At 46.0% G+C, this 20,225-nt stretch overlaps 1 protein-coding gene across 1 annotated transcript in view; it reads left to right on the forward strand.

Annotated features, from left to right (window-relative positions):
• The window catches only part of ABCA4 (ATP binding cassette subfamily A member 4), a 1,055,123-nt gene that overhangs the window by 526,023 nt on the left and 508,875 nt on the right, over positions 1-20,225 (forward strand). The window contains exon 17 of the mRNA XM_086957892.1: positions 3,787-4,011. Coding sequence (XP_086814018.1) covers positions 3,787-4,011 — 225 coding nt within the window. The remainder of the gene's footprint in view (positions 1-3,786; positions 4,012-20,225) is intronic.

Raw genomic sequence — 20,225 nt, forward strand, 5'->3', positions numbered from 1 at the left:
TGTAGTAGGAACGTAGAGATCCACTAACTGTAATTATGTACAGTAGTCATTTTACAGTAGGGTATACTGTAAGCTGAATTGACTCTGTGGTTTCTAGTTTGGAAAAAAACAGTATTTATGTAGAGGGAAAGGTGCTGTACATTAAAATAAATCAGGGTCATGTACACCAAGCTGAGATTTACATATTTGCATGGCACATTTTTTATATTATGCATTTTTCCAATTTGAAGCACACACAGAGCAAGTGATCTACCGAGATTCAGACAATGATTGGTGAATAACCAAAGCTGGAATTGGCATAAAGGTCTACTATTCCCAAAGTCAGTACCCTAGCAACTGCACCAGCCCTCCCGTGAGCTCTTTCACATTCACTGCACCCCTTCATAGTGCCCAGTGCACTGATCTATCTTTCCTTCATTAGGAAGGCGCCGCTGCCAAGTGTCCCACATCGATGTGGGGCACCATCAGCCAGTCCTGGGGTTGTAGCTGACTTCGGCTTGCATTCTGGGACTTGTAGTTGTACTTTTGACATTGTAGGTGTGCGATAATGGAACAGACTTGAAAAATGTTTTCTATAAAAAAAGTCAAGACTGACTGAAGTTGTCAGACATCACATGACAGCTACCAGAAAGTCCAGAAGGCTCCGTACCATGGAACTGACAGCACAGAAGTATGGAATCTAGGCTGCCTACATTTGTCAGTGAGCTAATAAAGTGAGGAATCTGAAAAATTCCTCGAATATTTGTCTCGCCCCAGGGGATTTGTAGTAGTGATTAGGAGCCATACGGAATGTTTTAGAAGATGAATTTTGGCAACCTCCGACCTCTCAAAACCACCAGCCACCCCTATATGCAATGGTGTGCTCTCCCTGCTGACTGAATACAGACACATTCCACCTCACCAGTCCACAAAAATGAACGTCAAAAATAAGCATTTTTTCACTTTTTTTAGTTTAAAGAGTTATTCTGTTTTATTTGCTGAATCCAGCGCAGACGGGCATGACCCTCTTGGTCGCCAGAGTTTTGGGGAGGGGCGGGAGCAGTGGGGGTGGTATAATCGTGCGGTGGAGGCAAGCTCAAATTAACAGTTACATACAGTTATAAACACAATATAACACGTTTGGCCAGAATCCTATCGGGACAAGCCTTGTGAATTGTATTAATCCTGTGACATCTATCTAAAAACGAGAGGTGCAAGCTACTGAGTGAAGATATTCGACAGATGAAACACTATAGGATACTGAGATTGGGTCAGCCAATGAGAACGCTTAATGCACTGTCACTGCTGTTTCCTAGCATCTTATAGTTTCAGTTTCAGAAACATTAGGTAGACAGCGGGGGTAGGTATGTTTTTTCTGGCTGTGTTAGGCAGGTGTGAATAAAAGCATGAGTTGTAATAGCCTTATTACCAAATGGTGGCCAACAGTTAATTACCCTATTCCTCAGAGGATGTTAACAGCTGTTAATGCCCTAAGAAGCAGGCAGTAACACCTACGTATAATAGAGAGTGAGCACTATCTGATAACAGATCTTTACCCCATTCTTCCTCTCAATATTTTCTCCACTACCATTTTATTTCATAACCCAAGGCCCGTTCTTGGAAGTGTATGCCTACACGCTCTGGCATTCTAGTTCTTAGAAACCGACTCCCCGGACAGATTATCACTTTCTTTGTAGAGATGGATGGCCTTCAGCTTTGTAAACATCGTCCCGCGACGAGGATTTGATAATAGAAAGCACCCCAAGGCTTGTAAAAAGTTTGCAAAAGTTGAACAACTTCTTTGCCAACGTAATCACATGGGCAACAAAGCGTTGTGCAGTACAACCGGAAATGAAACTTAACATAGTAAGGGAGCCTCAAACTCCTGAGTGCGATGCCCAGGGGAGGACCCTGGCAAACAGGTTTATCGAGAGACAGAGAGAAAAAAGCGAGGGAATGAGAGAGCGCGCTGAAATAAAAGATAAGGATTAGTGAAGTTAGAAAAGGCTTAATTAAGTACTGAGCCCTCTGTGAAGCTAGACGCTTGATGTCGAGTTTGGGTCTGAGAAAAAAAGCAAGAAAGGAAAGATTTCGACTCTTCCGAATTTTAGACTGTGTAATGTTCAAGAAGATTCGCTACTTATTTCTAGAGAGAGCTTTCTGTGCAGAGAGGATAGTTGAATACGATTTGTAAAATGGCATTCAGGGTTAATATCAATGATTGGAAGGAGAAGGCAAGGGGCGTTAGAGTTTTTCGGAAGGGCTACTGTTATGGAAGTGCATCTTTTGAGTTGGGTCAGTACTAGTTAAGTGGACTTCTCACATATCATCTGGGTATAAAATATGTAGGCTTCCAAAGGAAATGAAATTCATTGGAGGTTGGTGGGTTAATTTGGTGACGGGTGCCAGGACAGAACAATGATACTCCAAAATGCAAGTTAAAGGGTTTTCAGCAGTCACCAGAGAAGGAGTCATTGTTAAAGGGGAAGCATGTTGAGTCAAAGCTGGTTTGGGGCTAGCCAGATACTTCTTTGAACAGTCCAACATCAGGGCAACTCAGACAAGGATATGCCTTATGCCAAGATGCATGGCTGTTATTCACCATGTCAAAGCCCACCTGAAACCACCACTTGAGTGCTAGAAACAACCTGCCATGCAAAGACCTGCATTTATGAGCCATGCTTTTATCCAGCCACAATCCGGTGCTAGACATCTTCCATAATGGCCTGGCGCCTGGAGCAAAGAGTGAGGTCAATGACAAACAACTGGACTGGCATTTGGTCCTACGACCTCCATCTGGCTTTGTTTCTTTCTTAATCAGAAGTTCTCAAATGTCAAGAAGGCCTGTTCTTCTGCATAGTTTGGTGATAGTATTCAAAATGTATCTGCTTCAATGTCCCTTAGTTATAACCATGTCTTTTATGACCCATTTAAGCCACAGACTTCAAGCAAAGCAGTATTGATCGGGAGAAAGTGAAACAGGCCTGGCCGATTCTGAGATTTACTGGGTGCGGGACCGCACCCAATAACACCAAAAACGTTTTCACAATATGTCTGCACAAAAGGTCCTAGAATTGGGAACGCCATCCGAAAAGTACCCGGTATATCTGAGTCTGGAATATTATTCTCCATTCTGAAGCACAAAACTTGTGATTTCTGGTAATTGGAGGGAACTGAAACCCTAAATGAGGAGCCTTGTCTACATCTTTTCATCCCACTCCCCTTAATTTGTCTCAGGCCCACTCACCTTTCTCTGATGCCTGAAAGGTGCTCTAGATTCAGAGGCAACATTCACAGCTTGTGTTTATCCGTGCATCAGTCATCATGAGTGACCACCCCTAGGAGTCATGAAGGTGCGACTCGATGTTGGCCTTTAGTGAGAAGAGTCTCATTAAAAGCCATGCCTAGAAATGTGAAATTAATTCCACATTTATAAAGTCTAAATGACTTCCACTGCAATGAAATGGAATCCTCTATTTGTTATTCATGTCTGGAACAAAATAGAGGGCAGAGCAGTCAATAATGTAATCCATTCATAGTCTTTCCTTTCAAAACCATTATAATCTGGCACATCTTGGCAATACCAGCTAGACCTACTATTCCCAGGACACAGTAGGTTGTTAAATGAAAGCCTAGTTTTTGGAGTAATGTGTGCCCTCTTGTATGGAGTCATGTTATAACCTCATTTTCAGGCTACAATGGCTCTCCTACCATGTTGGATCCTGTCTTACACAATGAGAGCACATTTGCCGATCTTTTCTGAAAACCACTTCTTAAAGTATCACACTCTTTATGTGTCCACTGTAGAGAATCAAGAAAACAAAAATGAGAGCGTCAAGGACGAAGAGCAGAATAATGCTTGTGAGAAAGCAGCTCAGAAGATGGAGAACATGGAGAACACCTCCCGGGACACAGCGGCCTGCAAGCATATAGAGAAGAAGGCGAAAGAAGAGGCACGAGAGAGGGAGGAGAAGCAAAGAAGAGATGAAGAAGAGAAAGAACGAAACGACAAAGATGAGGAGACAAATAAAGGTATTGTAGTGTCATCTATAGAGCACCTCATACCATTGACGAGGCGCTGAGGTGTGTTTGTTATAGATGGAAAAGTGTGTGCTTGTCATGTGACCTATACGGGTAGTGGTTTGATGTCCTGCTTGTGGACCGGAGTTCTGCTGTTATCGTGTGTAGTTGCTGCGCCTCGATGTAAAACTGAAGTGGAAAGAAGTGAGGCATAAAAGATAAACACATAAGCATGAGCGCAGGTGTACGTATGGTTAGAGAGCAACAAGCACAGTATATATGAATTAATAAAATCACTAATTTCTTGATTAACTTTCAGGTTTGCTCGAGATTGTTTAGGAGGGAGTTGATCTGGTTCTGTGGAGATGATGGTTCCCTTAGATAATTGAGGACTGTTAGGCCCTTCTCCCATTCCCTTCCCATGGCATATAGGCCTGTTGTGATGAACTTGGGAGGCTGGTGGAACAGAATAGTTTGCGGCTGAATTTATTTAGATTGAGTGGGTTTTCACTGTTAAGTATGTAGGGAATTTGAGGCTTTCACTGGTAACTTTTAGTTACTGTGTCAATCTGTGTTTTTTTAATGAAATGACTTTAAGCCGTTTTTAAAAAGGCTCCTCGCATGTATGGACGTGTAGTTTTGCATTTCCAAATTCAAGCATTCAGTGCTTTAAGTGGGCCGGGTCTCACCTGTGCTGAGCACCGGCAACTCTATCGGGCTCTGTTTTGTGACCTTGCACAGGCGGTCCGTTTTTTAGGTTTTGCCTGGCGAAAGCTGCGCTCTGCGCAGCTTTTTCGCGCAGGCGAAAACCTAATGAGTACTGTAGTGTGGGTTTGGGTCGGCCCTCGTCATTTATTGGCTGGCTCCATAAATGGAGCCTAGCCATTGGACGAGGGGCCTGTCCGTCAATGCCGGACCAGATTCGGGGGCGTTCCCGAGATTCTTTGGCTTTTGCCGACGTCACGCGACGTCAGCCGAAAGCCGGGAACGCCCCCGAATCTGTTCTGGCATTGCCGGCACCCGCCTTCCTGCTCCGGTGTCTCCCGCCGTCCGTGTCCTCTCCCGCCCCCCTTTCCCCGTCCCTCTTGATGAACAGCCGGCATTGCCGGCACCCGCCTTCCTGCTGTAAGGGTGAGCCGAGGTGCATTTAATAAAATTACTGTTTTCGGCGCTACAGTCACCGTTGCATGATGAACAGCCGGCATTGCCGGCACCCGCCTTCCTGCTGTAAGGGTGAGCCGAGGTGCATTTAATAAAATTACTGTTTTCGGCGCTACAGTCACCGTTGCAATGAGCGATCTTTCACTCACGCTGTATTCTGGGCCCACGTCGGCATTTCCTGGTCTCTCGCGCATGTTTGCTGGTCGGCGGCTGCCTCACAACACGTTCCTTGTTTTTTTTTATATATTTATAATATTTATCCCGCCAGCGGGGACGTCCCCCGAGCCTGCGCGAGTTTACAAAGTACACGTGCAGTTTTGCCGGAACCCGCCTTCCTGCTCCGGTGTCTCCAGCCGTCCGTGTCCTCTCCCGCCCCCCTCCCCCCGTCCCTCTTGATGAACAGCCGGCATTGCCGGCACCCGCCTTCCTGCTGTAAGGGTGAGCCGAGGTGCATTTAATAAAAATACTGTTTTCGGCGCTACAGTCACCGTTGCATGATGAACAGCCGGCATTGCCGGCACCCGCCTTCCTGCTGTAAGGGTGAGCCGAGGTGCATTTAATAAAATTACTGTTTTCGGCGCTACAGTCACCGTTGCAATGAGCGATCTTTCACTCACGCTGTATTCTGGGCCCACGTCGGCATTTCCTGGTCTCTCGCGCATGTTTGCTGGTCGGCGTCTGCCTCACAACACGTTCCATATCGATCCGCTCTCCCCGCCTCCCTCTCCCCTCCCACTGCAGATCCCCGCCTCCCGAGCCGCAGCTGATCCCGATCCGCTCTCCCCGCCTCCCTCTCCCCTCCCACTGCAGATCCCCGCCTCCCTCTCCCCTCCCACAGCAGATCCCCGCCTCCCGAGCCGCAGCCGGTCCCGATGCCGTTGTAACACGGCCTCCGCTCTCCCCCTCCCCTCCTACAGCAGATCCCCGCCTCCCTCTCCAGGTGAGTGTCTACTTTATTTGGGAAACACCACAGTGAGTGCTGTTTTATTTTTCTTGCGCCGTTCCCGCTCCCGCTGTCCGTTTGCGCCCCCCCCCCCCCCCATCCGTCCGTGTACCGCCAGCGCTATGCTGCAACTTCCCACTTCCCACTTCGTACGTGTTCCACGAGGCGTTTTGTCTTGGAAGTAGCAGCTGCTTTTTTCTTTTCAGATAAAAAGTGTGCAAGGTGACAGGCACATCAGAGGCTGCACAAGGGATAAGTGAAACGTGTACACGAAGGATTTGGAAAATGAACACTGTTTCTGGGCAGAAAAAGAGAAACTTTGTATTACAGCCCTTTGATGTCCGAAAAAGAAGAAATGATTTGACTTTAGACGTTAGGGAGGCTGCCTGAGGTACAGGGCGGCTGAGTGGCAGATGGCATTTCACCGAAATTACCTTTTGTCCTTGCCACGTGCCAGGAGGCACCTCACTTTATTTGTGTGAACACGTGCACACTTGGACTGCTATAGACAAGTCGTTTTTCAATCAGATTGTTATTTTATTTTAAAAGGAACATGACCATTTATTTTTTGCTATGTTCCATCCTGGTAGGGTCCTAATGTCATACTTTTCATCCCATCTACGCTAATAGCATGAATATGACGTTTGGGAAATTGCAGAGTGTAGTTTATAGTTTTAGATTAAAATAGCTTCCCCTGTGTCCAGAACATGCACTGTGCGCTGCTGTACCAAAACTCCGAAAATGGGATATTCTATTAAAAGATCTCCAGTGTATGTTTGTTGTTGCCCTTTGTTTTGGTTTTCGCTTGATAAATGCGGAACTACATGTGGCAAAAAACAAACGGATAGCTAAGATGAGGTCGGTTAATAGGCAAGAAGACTGAGGGATGTAAGCGTTCAGCACTGACGTGTGGTGGTATAGTATTCAGCCTGCTATGGAATGATTGCATTGCAGCGCATGAAGGAATATTTTATATCTCAAAAGAACTCTGAAATCATGGCACATTAAAGTACATATTCCGTAGATGCATCGTATATAAAAATCGGTTAGTTCGTTTTTTCCTGTGCATCAGGCGCTCTTAATGTTTTAGCCGGCACTCAAAATGCAAACCAAACATTCTGGCTTTGCCAAGGCTTCTTTTGTCTTTGTCAACATGTGCGCCGCCCTCTTGCTCGGCACGCGCGGGGATAGTTCGTGACCGCTCGGGGGTCCTCTCCCTGTGAATCCGTCACTGCTGTCAGCGCCCAGGCGTGGGGTGATGCTGTTGCCAGGATACCTTTAAATCCAGGGCTGGTAAATCTGTGCAGCCTTCTCGACAGTGGTATTGATTAGAGGGTTTGAACTGTGACCTTTCTCCTCATTGACTGCACCATGACCACCTCTGCACAAGTCATTCAGCAGGAACTTGAGGCGCAAAAATGAGCATGGTTAAACCTGAATATGGGATAAATGTCATTATGGGTGCATGGTGTACAATTAAAAATATGGAATATGGTCTCTTTTTTAAAACCGCTCATTTGTGGTATGATAACTGAGGTGAAATAGTCTTGCAAAACAGGGTTCCCTTGATGCTTTGTTGAGATGCTTGATAAACGTACGTTGTCGTCTTAGACACACCGGGGCTCCAGGGTGTGTGTGTATGTGACTGCTCCAGAGTGTGTGTGTATGTGACTGCTCCAGAGTGTGTGTGTATGTGACTGCTCCAGTGTGTGTGTGTGTGTATGTGACTGCTCCAGTGTGTGTGTGTGTGACTGCTCCAGTATGTGTATGTCACTGCTCCAGTGTGTGTGTGCGTGTGTGACTGCTCCAGGGTGTGTGCGTGTGTGACTGCTCCAGGGTGTGTGTGTGCGCGTGTGTGACTGCTCCAGGGTGTGTGTGTGTGTGTGTGACTGCTCCAGGGTGTGTGTGTGTGTGTGTGTGTGACTGCCCCAGGGTGTGTGTGTATGTGACTGCCTCAGAGTGTGTGTGTATGTGACTGCCCCAGAGTGTGTGTGTGTATGTGACTGCTCCAGTGTGTGTGTGTGACTGCTCCAGTGTGTGTGTGTGACTGCTCCAGAGTGTGTGTGTGTGTGACTGCTCCAGAGTGTGTGTGTGTGTGACTGCTCCAGAGTGTGTGTGTGTGTGTGACTGCTCCAGTGTGTGTGTGTGTGTGACTGCTCCAGAGTGTGTGTGTATGTGACTGCTCTGGGTGTGTGTGTGTGTGGGGGGGCTCTCTTCTGCCCTCACTCTCCCCTATGCCCCAGCCGTCCCCTCTCGCGTTTCCCCTCTATTTCCTCGTTGGTTCCTCGCTCTGCCTTTCCCTCTCGTTCTTCTCCTCGCACCCTGACCAGCTCAACCTCCTCCATTCGCCGTCCCTCCTGCCCGCTCACCGTTGTCCTCACACACCCCTCTCCACTTAGTATGCCCCCTCCTTTCCTTTCTCCCTCCCATCCTCTCACATCCTCCATTGATACATTGTATTCGCCCTATCTTTCTTTTGCTTTCCTCTTCCAAATCTACCGCTTGTTTTTAAAATGTATATTGCCTGTCCACCTCCTGCCCCTTTCCTGTACCCCCCGAACTATCGCCTTCTCTCCCTTTCGTTTCACCCTTCCAGACTCTTCCCCATTTCTCTCTCTGTCCCCCATTTCTCTCTCTGTCCCCCATTTCTCTCTCTGTCCCCCATTTCTCTCTCTGTCACCCATTTCTCTCTCTGTCACCCATTTCTCTCTCTGTCACCCATTTCTCTCTCTGTCCCCCATTTCTCTCTCTGTCCCCCATTTCTCTCTCTGTCCCCCATTTCTCTCTCTGTCCCCCATTTCTCTCTCTGTCCCCCATTTCTCTCTCTGTCACCCATTTCTCTCTCCTATTTCCCATTTCTCTCTCTGTCACCCATTTCTCTCTCCTATTTCCCATTTCTCTCTCTCTCTCCCCTCTTCTCTCTCTCTCTCCCCCCTTCTCTCTCTCTCTCCCCCTTCTCTCTCTCTCTCCCCCCTTCTCTCTCTCTCTCATCCCCCCTTCTCTCTCTCATCCCCCCTTCTCTCTCTCATCCCCCCTCCTCTCTCTCCTCCCCTTCTCTCTATCTCCTCCCCTTCTCTCTATCTCATGTTCCTGTGACCCATGGCGTTGGCTGCAGGTGGGTTGGCACAACTCCTGTCAGAGAAGTGTCTCAATCCTGCTGTGGATTAGGGGCACGTGCCCCTGCTTGGTCCATGGTGAGGTGCTTTTTACACAGAAAAAGGTGTCTCTGTTAAACCGTAGTTTGAGAGTATTTTTAGTTATTGTGTTTTCTTATTGTACAAAACGAATCATGGTGGAACCGGGAATCTTATGCCAGAGCATCCCGGAAAACCCAAAAAGTGAAAGTGAAAAAAACATTTTGGAGAAAAATCACGTGATGTCACAGAAATCGCTTCATCTCTTAGTGGTGTTTAATGTAGGTGCATTTACAAACCCCAGCCCTCACATAAGGTGTCTGAAATGACTCAGACCTGGCAGATTCTCTTGATGCCCATGAGCAACAGTAAAGAGCATGTTCACAGCTGAAGAGTGACCACTTCACCATTCATCCCTTTGTGCCTGCAGACAGAGCTGAATACTTCACCTTTCACCACTTTGCATCTGCAAACAGAGCTGACCACTTCACCAGCTGAGCATCATTTGCATAAGCGTCATTGACACCCCATACTACCGATTTTTTTATTACATATGGTTTCCACAATTACTTAAAGTACGTATGTTGTGATCGGTAGTCTGTCACCTGCTATACATTCCACCATACAGTTTAAGATTCTTTTTGGTATTTGTATTCATCCATTGACCAATACTCCTCTGACTGGATCCAAAGCCCACTGTGTACATCATTTTATTTTTATTATGTCTCACCTCTCTCTGTTGCCAGACGTTTTGGTACTTTACAGTGGACTTAGCGCCCGCCCATTTCTACTTCGGTTCATTGTCACTCTCCTTTGCTTGCTTGGAATTCTTAGCTTCGGTAGGTTTTCCTCCCTCTACTTTATTTCTTTTTTTTTTTTCTTCTTTAGCGTTATGGACGCACTGCTGTCCATCCACGGCTCACTATTTCAGGTGGTACTTTTTTCTTTTTATTTAAGCACCACTTTATGAGAGTGCGTGTTTCCTCCAGCTGGCTCCCTTGTGTACTTCTCCCCCTCTGTGTTTCTCACTCATTCTGTTCCTGCCTTTCATCCTTTGTCATTTTGCTTGACCCAGCATCTCCTACCCATCCTTCGTTGTCAGTGTGCTCTCCCTACCCTCTCCTGCCCACCCTCCATTGTCCATGTGCTCTCCATACCCTCTCCTGCCTACCCTTTGTTGACGTGTGCTCTGCCCACCCTCTATTGCCCGTGTGCTTTCTTTACCCTCTCCTGCCCACCCTCCGATGTCCGTGTGCTCTCCCCACCCTCTCCTGCCCACCCTCTATTGCCCGTGTGCTTTCTTTACCCTCTCCTGCCCACCCTCCGATGTCCGTGTGCTCTCCCCACCCTCTCCTGCCCACCCTCTGTTGACGTGTGCTTTTTTTACCCTCTCCTGCCCACCCTCCGATGTCCGTGTGCTCTCCCCACTCTCTCCTGACCACCCTCTATTGCCCGTGTGCTTTCTTTACCCTCTCCTGCCCACCCTCCATTGTCCATGTGCTCTCCATACCCTCTCCTGCCCACCCTCTGTTGACCTGTGCTCTCCCCGCCCTCTCATGCCAACCCTCTGTTGCCCGTGTGCTTTCTTTACCCTCTCCTGCCCACCCTCCGTTGTCCATGTGCTCTCCCTACCCTCTCATGCCAACCCTCTGTTGCCAGTGCAGAGTGCAGAGTGCGGCTTTGCGTGTGTGTGGCTTTGCGTGTGTGGCTCTGTGTGGGTGTAAAATGCAAGAGGTCATGCATTTGCGAGCGATTAAGCTATTGGCATTGTAAATGACAATGCCATTTATTTATGTTTTAAAAAAAACACATAAATAAAAATAATGTCAAGAGCAATGCCAATAGCTCTAACTTTAACAAAGGCAAAACCATTGCATTGTAAATGCTTGTTTTCCGGACTGCCGTGACAGCAGGCACATCGATGTACTTGTGCTCACATTGCTCACTTTTCACTAGTGGAGAAGTTACGGCATGATGTCATGCCAGGTGAGCGTTGTAGGGGAAAGGAAATCCTTTAAAGAGAGGTCATTTTCTCTCTGGATTTCCCTTCTCTTTTTGAAACCCAGTAGCAGCAATATTATCGTGGTGTCACCAGTGCTTTAGGTCAAAGCTTTTTCAATATTATATACAAGCCATAGTTGCTGCTTTTTATCTTATGCAACTATCAACCATTTGACAAAGCCAATAGGCCTGACTTCTTGTAGGTATGATGTTACTTGTTGTATCATTTATCTGGATGCAATGACAGAAACAGCAAAATACAAGTTGGGTGGCAAATTATGCTATTTTAGCTTATGTGTTTTAAGCCACGCCCTTAATTACATTGGCCACGCCCCTTTTAACCCACTCAAAGCCCTGCAAGCATTGATTAACAAATCCCAGGATGCAAAGCACTGTTTACTGAAAAGCCAGGTTTGAAATTAATTGTTTAAGTTGACATGAGGCCAGTAGAAAACTCTTATCTTTTCTCAAAAATGTCCTTAATTCCCGAAGGTTCTCTTCCCTAAGGCAGCAGGATTGGTATCCTTAGCTGACCCACAACTCAGTCAATTCAGTACTGCCGTACACCAATGTTACCACATCTCCTATTGAGCAAGCCATTGTTGTCTCAGCTTTGAAGCTCGAGATGGTGTGGTGAGCAGTCCTGAGTAGCTCAAATGTCCCTGGTGTAATGGTGCAATGTGAGCCTGATGCAATGAGTGTCAGCCTTAGGTCTTACAATAACAAATGGTAAACAAATAATAAGATGTTATGAAAATAAGGAAGTCAAGGATTGGTCGAGAATGATGTAATGATAGCTTGATCAATTTCCCGATATAGGTCTGTCTCAGAAAAGAATGTTACAGCAGAGGGCTGTATTCACAAGGCAGTGGATTGTTGCAAATTAGGAAAAGCATGCCTTTCTAAAGATTGGAACCTCAGCGAATCTGAGAGGTCTGGAGCATCTTCGAGGCGCACAAGCAAATCTTTACGAATTCTATTTGCACTAAGGCTTCTCTAAACCTACTCCTGTGCAAACTATTATAAATACTGAATTTTGAGTCTGGAGGTGCTTCTCTAAAGGGCTACAACTTAAAAGAAAATTTAGGAAAAGCAATTATTCCAACAATCTTAATTATTTTAAAATATGTGCACTAATTAAACTGCTCTTGGTGTTCTAAAACTGTGTAAATGGCACAGCTCGTGTACAAGAAGCGGATATAGCTGTCAACTAGCCAGTGCCACATAGATGACTTTCAGCCAGTTCTCGTTTTGAAGCTAGTAGTGCTAAGCCTCTAAGGTTTGTAGAGGAAAGTGAAACTAGAAGGCTTTTCATGCTTAATGCTGCTGCTGGCTGCAAAACCAAGAGTGAGTAAAAAGCATCCTCATGACATGGGGGCAGTTGCCAACTATGTGGAGCACCCCCAAAATGACCTGTTGCTGCAGAAAATAATGAATGCATTTGGGGTCTTCATGGAATCTAGGAAAATGGTGATTAATACATCGAAAACTTATACAATGGTCTGTGGGAAGAAGGTACAGAAGTATGGATCGATTTGTATTTGGGACTTACCAATAGCTAGAGTAAACTCTTTTTGTTACCTAGGGGTCCTTTTCTCGAGCAGCCGCACATGGACCCAATAGGTTTGAAATGTTAGATCCAAGATGAGCAGATTGTGTGAGGATTTTTAGGGTTTGTCATAGGTTGGACACCGACCGATTAATGAGATGATCTATATATAAGAGAAGAGGGTTGTCTACTGCTACATTTGGGGGAGGGCTGTGGGGCTACACCTCTAGTAACACTCTTCATGTAGAGGAGAGATCCTTTTTAAAGCATTTGCTTTGTTTACCAGCCTCCGCATCATCCCTGGTTGTTCATTAAGAGGTTGGGTTGCAAGTTTTGGAGATCTACTTTTATTAAAACCGTTATTACTTTGGCTTTCTATCTGGTCTAAAGCTGAAACAAGTTTTGTGGAATCAGTTATTTTAGAAGGTCTTGTGTTGATCATGCTTTTAATATCCCTCATCTTTCTTATGTACATATGAATCTTTTAGAACACTATTTAATATGTCTGATTTGCAAGAGCCAAACAATCAATTCAATTCAATGCACTTTATTCGATTAGATTAAAATCATAAAAGGACACAGTATAAAAGTACATTAAAAATACATACAATCGATGAGTGAATACTATATAAAATCGGAGATGTTCATACAATTTAAAACCCAAATGCCACGCATGATTTAGTTAGCAGGAAAAGGTGCAAAGGTACATAACCAGAATACAATAATCTCTAGTAAAAGATAGTACATCATAACTCCACGTGATTTATGGGTCTTAACTTTTTCAGTCTCACAGCTGCCACCAAGTAGCTCCCAATATTAACAAGCATTTACAATGCAACGGTTTCGCCTTCGAAAAAGTTAGAGCTATTAGCATTGTAAATTACAAACTTTTTGTTTATGTGTTGGTTTTGAAAAGAGATAAATAAATGTCATTGTCATTTACAATCCCAATAGCTTAATCTCTCGCAAATACGAGACCTATTGTATTTGCACCCACACCCACACACAGAGAGCCACACACACACACCTAGAGCCACACACACATACCTAGAGCCACACACACACCTAGAGCCATACACACACACACACACCTAGAGGCACACACTCACACATACAGAGCCGCACACACACACATACAGAGCCACACACACACACATACAGAGCCACACACACACACACATAGAGCCACACACACACAGATAGAGCCACACACACATATACACAGAGCCACACACACACAGAGCCACACACACACCACATAGAGCCACACACACACACAGAGCCACACACACACACACACACACACACACACACACACACACACACACAGAGCCACACACACACATACAGAGCCACACACACACAGAGAGCCACACACACACACACACACACAGAGCCACACACACACACACAGAGCCACACACACACACAGAGCCACACACACACACAGAGCCACACACACACACACAGAGCCCGCCACACACACACAGAGCCACACACACACAGAGCCACACACACACAGAGCCACACACACACAGAGCCACACACACACAGAGCCACACACACACAGAGCCACACACACAGAGCCACACACACACACACACAGGCGTGAAAGTTGTGGCTCAGGAAATAGGAATGTGTGTGTGAAGGGTTGTGCACAAAGTGGTTTAAAGGTGCAGACGAAGGTGTGAAGAGGGACTGAGCATGCCTGGGTGCATCCAGAGGTCCTGTGCGGTTATGCTCAATCTGTCTTCGTTGGGGGAGAACAAGCAAAGTGTAGTTGAGCTTCACTGGAAGTGGGGTTGTCAGAAGGTGAGCGTGTATCTCAAGGTGCTGGGCATGTGATGAAACAAGCACTGGCAAAGCCAATAGGCCAATGGATCAAGAGGGTTGACACGTTACCCCTTGCTAGATGCTGAGTGGGCGGAAGGAAAAAGAGACTCGGAGTTGACCAGACCGATGCGAAGGGCGCTCTCCGACAGCCCCTGTATGTAACTATATTATTTTTTGTAAAACGTGAGACAAGGGAATATGTAAACCAGGCTAAGGGCCAAACCTAAAATGGTAGTCCCACAGGTTTCCTAAACATACAAGTGCCAGCAGCAAGGTGTTCTACCATATACCAGCAACATTTCTAAATTTCCATCGCACCCTCTGCTTGGAGGACCCTTTATTAATTCGCTCTGGCATTGCTGTGCCTTGGGGTGCCAAACTCCTTCCCTCACCGCCTGAGTGCCCCGAATCTGCCCTGGCAGACACAGCAGCTGGACAGGGGGTCCAAGCTATTCTGGAAGGATAGATAGGGGGGGTCACTTTTGTTTCTAAAAAAATAAACCTACATAACCCTTTGTACCTGCGGGACATCATTACTATGCAGTCATCCATCGGGAAGCGGGCTGAGGCGGGTGGGCGGCAGCACCTGCACCGGCCACTCAGCTTCCCCGCAGCCCAGGGCGCCAAAGAAACCACGGCAGACCGACCCCGGGGGAGATCTACAGGAGGGACCCAGAAGGGGCTCCTACATGAGGTGAGGCTGCTGCAGGAGACACAGGGAAACACCTAACGATGTACATGTAAGGGTGTCCTTCAGGAATGGCAGGGAGACACCTGTAGGAGACACGGGGAGACAGCTGCAAGAGGTCAAAATAAGTACCCAGGGGAACCAAGAGAGCATCCAAATGAGCAAAGAAACCCTGCGGCATCAAAGGGACTTCTACAGGAACCACAGGGGTCACCTGCAAGAACAGGGCACAGGGGTCACCTGCAAGAACAGGGCATAGGGGCTCCTGCAGGAACAGCGCATAGGGGCTCCTGCAGGAACAGCGCATAGGGGCTCCTGTAGGAACAGGGCACGGGAGCTCCTGCAGGAACAGGGCATGGGGGTACCTGATGAAACTGCGGGGGGGCGCGGAGGGATCGGCAGGAACTACGGCGTTAGGTCAGCTGCAGGAACTCCAGAGGACGCCTTAATGAATCATAAGCAGTCTATTGGAGGGGGCATGGGGATTCGGGGAAGTACTTCGAGAAATCACTGGGCACATATAGGAAGTCGGGAACCTTAAAGGACACCAACAGGAACCGCAGGGGGCACCGTCAGGAACCACCAGGGATGGAGGGGGTCCCTGCAGGAGCCGAAAGAAATAACGGGAATACACCTGAGGCCCCTATATGGAGTCACCTGAAAGAACCAATCCGCACCATTCGTTGGATGGACATTTCAGGGGCTGTAAACTCTGAAATCTACCGAACTATCTGTGTGTCGACACCATCTGCACCACCTCTGAATGATTTGCAATGACAGCCCTGAGCAGCAGGCACAATATCCCACCCGGCTATCTCACTGTGACTCCAACTTCCTCTGACCATCATGCTGCTCACAGATGGATCTGGCGGCGGGGGTTATGTAATGTTATGATATAGATGCGGAGCCCGACGTCTACGGATGTTCTGGACTACTCCAGGGCGGACCGATTATGTAAGTGTGCTAAGTACATTAACCCAATGTGTTCTCTTAAAGGGACGTGGACTGTATCCTGTCGGCAATAGACAGGTAACCATGGGCGTAGCTTGGTCAGTAAGATTAGGGAGGTGTGAGCTTCAGGATTTCCTACAGCCATGCTGGCATTGCATGCTGCAATACGTTACAAGGGAAGCAGTGCAGAAGGGTGTTTAAGAGGCGGTGGAAAGGAGCGGAGGGCAGATTGTAAGGGGGTACTTTAAATATATTATCTTGTAAAATAACAAAACAATTTAAGTATTTTAAAACATAGATGAGAGACAGTGCAGTGCGTGTGCATCTGTTTTTGTCTGTGTTTTTAAGTAATAATTCCAGACATACTCCTCATCACACCCGACTGAAAAAACCTGTACCCGACTATTGCCTAGAGAATTGACAGCCCCCCACCCCTCTGAAGCTACGCCCCCGTGGATCACCGCTGCAGGTGCGCTAAATCACTGACATACTACGAGGGTTGGAAGATGTCACTTGCGGATTACACACACTCCGAACAGGTGCATGGACTCACTAGCTCGTATCACCAAGTTTGGAGCCTGTCATATACAGGTTACCAGAGCCCCCAACAGATGCAGGAAGCCGCTGAGGTCTCTCAACCAGAACCAGCCGCCCCCCCGGTACGGATATAATGGATCCCCGAGTCAGATGCCAGGATCCTGTGATCTGTCCCGCACTCTGAATATACAGATCAGCAGCTCTTAACACAGGCTCTCTCGCCGCTTGGTGCCGCCGACCCGCGGGGCCCCGGGGCCGGCTTGTCCCCACGGTCTGTGATCCTGATCGATCCTGGCCCTCCTTCCAGTTCCAGATGGGATGGGTCAGGCTGTGGGCCCCTGCCGCATAGGCGTGCTCCGTTCCGGTCGAGATGGTTCCCGCATCCCCGGGGTTGACTCCACCGCGCCGGGTCACCCGGGCGTCAGCCGCTCGGTGCCGATGGTCGTGGATGGGCCTGGGTCATACAGCGCCGGGGCCGCCGTTGCTCATTCTGCAACAACATTACTCAATGATGGTTGTCTTTTCCAATAGGCCTCGAGAAACAAAGTGAAAGCAATCTCCTTTGGACGCAGCCTCTTACACTGAAAACAAGCCGAGGTGCCATGACAGTGGGAGGGGTGGTGGGAACGGGCACACGGACAGCGGGAGGGGGGGGCGGGAACAGGCACACGAACAGCAGGAGGGGGGGCAGGAACAGGCACACGGACAGTGGGAGGGGGGCGGTAACTGTCACACGGACAGCGGGAGGGGGGTGGGAACTGGCACACGCTGGTTCAAGACGGCACTGCGGAGCTTCTCAAGTAAGCTACTGCTCGGCCGCCATCTTCGGAGAAATGACCAAAACAAACCTTAAAAAAATATATATATAAACCACCGCCCACCGCCGCAATGACGTTCACAAAGGGGTGGAGAGCGAAAAAAATCACCGGATCGCCCACGAATCTGCTCGGGCAATGACTGACGCATCTCTGTTCCAATGGCTAGCCTCCATTTATGGAGCTAGCCAATGGAACAGAGAGGCGGGTTAAAGCCCCATACTGATTCTCAAAAGATTTCGCCTGCGCGAACACTCCTGCGCAGTGCTACGCCAGACGAAACCTAAAAAATGGAAAGTCTATGCAACAGTGAAAACAAAAAAAATAAAATAACGTTTAAATAAGTATAACACGAGCAACCGTTCCACAGAAAATGCTTTGTTTTTGGCAAATGCAAAAAAAAACTAAAAGGCTGAGCCCATATTTGGTATAATAAACGCATTGTTTAAAGTACAATTGTTACGTTTTATACCTATGCATATGCAATATCAAACTGACCCAAATTTTGCGCACACTGCTGACAATAAATGTAAACACACTACAAAGCTGATAAATGTAACTGCGCTAAAGTTACAATGTATCTAAACACAGAAAACAGTAAATATATGTCAACGTGCATTACAGAAAAATTACTTTAAACGCGCTACAAAGGTAATTCATGTAGATGTGCTAATAGTTAAAATGTATCTAAATGCCTAGAAAGAAATATCTGTCAACCCGCCACACAGTGAAATAAATGTAAAAGCGCTACAAAGCTAATACATTTCAACACGCTAAAATTACAATGTATCTAAACGCGCTAAAACGGAAATATATGTCAACACGCAACACGGTAAAATAGATGTAAACGCACTACATATGTCATTCATGTAAAGTGAGTAAACGTGCAATTAGAAAAAGTGACTTTCATGCTCGCTACTAACATCAAGTAAAATATTATATTTACTTAAGTTATTCTCTAACAAACACTTACCTTGCTATCCTTACACACTTGATATATAGCATACCATTGAGAGTGAGTTATACGTGCAATTGTAAAACATAAGCTAAGTTCATGCACTTAGCTTACAACTAGTACATAGCCTAACATTAAAATTATTTAAACGTGCAATTATAAAACAAAAGCGCGTTTCACGCTAGCTGCTAACATCAAAAAGATGGTCTATATACAAGGCGTAATACTAACAAAAAAACACTCTGCTATCCTTATGCACTTAGTCCATAACATAGCATACCAATAAAAGTGACTAAATGTGCAATTGTAAAACCTAAGCAAATGTCACACACGCTGCTTACATTAAATGTTCATTTATATTTAGTGCACTTAATAAAGCCAACAACTCATACGGCTAAAATCCTTAAGCGGTATGTCCACGGCGTGTTATTTATTGGGAATAAAAGTGTATCAAAGTCTAAACATTTAGTCCCTATAAAATGAAACATACTTTTAAATAAAAACGTGTACTTTTGTGCAAATGCATTGCCATGTTAAATGTGAACCAATTTCACGCTCGCAAATTATTCTATTTTGTTTGGATATTTACGGGACTTAATTCACCCTACTAGCCGAACAAAGTCAGTACATGGCGTGCCATTTCTTATAATTTCATAAAAGAACAGGGAAAAACTGTAAGACGACATAAAAAGCTGCGCCTATGTACACCATGACAAAAGTGTTTTCTACACACGCAGCCACTTTGCATTACCCTTCAATTGGGAACAGGATGTTACAAAGGATGAAAAAAACAGGACGACAGAAGGTCTTGTGGAGTGTGAAGTGTCAGTTTGTTTGCACCAGCTAAGAAACGAAAACCAGGCCAAGATAAGTGTTTGAAGATCGGCACTAAAGATAGTAATCTCAACATCCCAGCATCAATGAGATGCAAATAAGCAAACAGCATAGCGCGAAAGGTCTTTGTTTCTAACATGTACAGATAGTGAACGTGCAATTACAACAAAAAACTCAATTTCACTTACAACCACGCCACAAGGCCAACAATATTTAAACCAACGAAAATGCAAATATATCTAAACACACTACAAGCCCCCAAAAATCACAATGCAAATAAACACTAAAATATAAGTAAATTAGCTACAAATTCCGAAAAGTATAAAAGCACACTACAAGGAAAATATATGTAAAAACGCTAACAATCTAAATATATCAAAACGCACTAAAAGGTAAAAATATGTAAACGAGCAACACGCTGAAATACATTTTAATACACTACAAAGCTAATACATATAAACACGCTAAAGTTACAATGTATCTAAGCGCGCGAAAACAGAAATATATGTCAACGCGCAACACTAAAAAATAACTTTAAACGCTCTACAAAGGGAATGCATGTAAATGCCCTACTAATTAAAATGTATCTAAATGCGCTAGAAAAATACATATCTGTCAACGTGCAACACGCTAACATTAATTTAAACACGCTACTAAGGTAATACAAAAACGCGCTAGTAGTTAAAATGTATCGAAACGCGTTAAAGGTAAATAGCTGTCAACGCACAACAAACTGAAATTAATTTAAACACGCTACAAAAATAATACATAAACGCACTACTATTTAAAATGCATCCAAATGCGCTACAGGTTAAAACTTAAGTA

This window comes from Lissotriton vulgaris, chromosome 1_1 (genome assembly GCF_964263255.1).
Source record: "Lissotriton vulgaris chromosome 1_1, aLisVul1.2, whole genome shotgun sequence".
In the NCBI taxonomy this organism is placed as follows: domain Eukaryota; kingdom Metazoa; phylum Chordata; class Amphibia; order Caudata; family Salamandridae; genus Lissotriton; species Lissotriton vulgaris.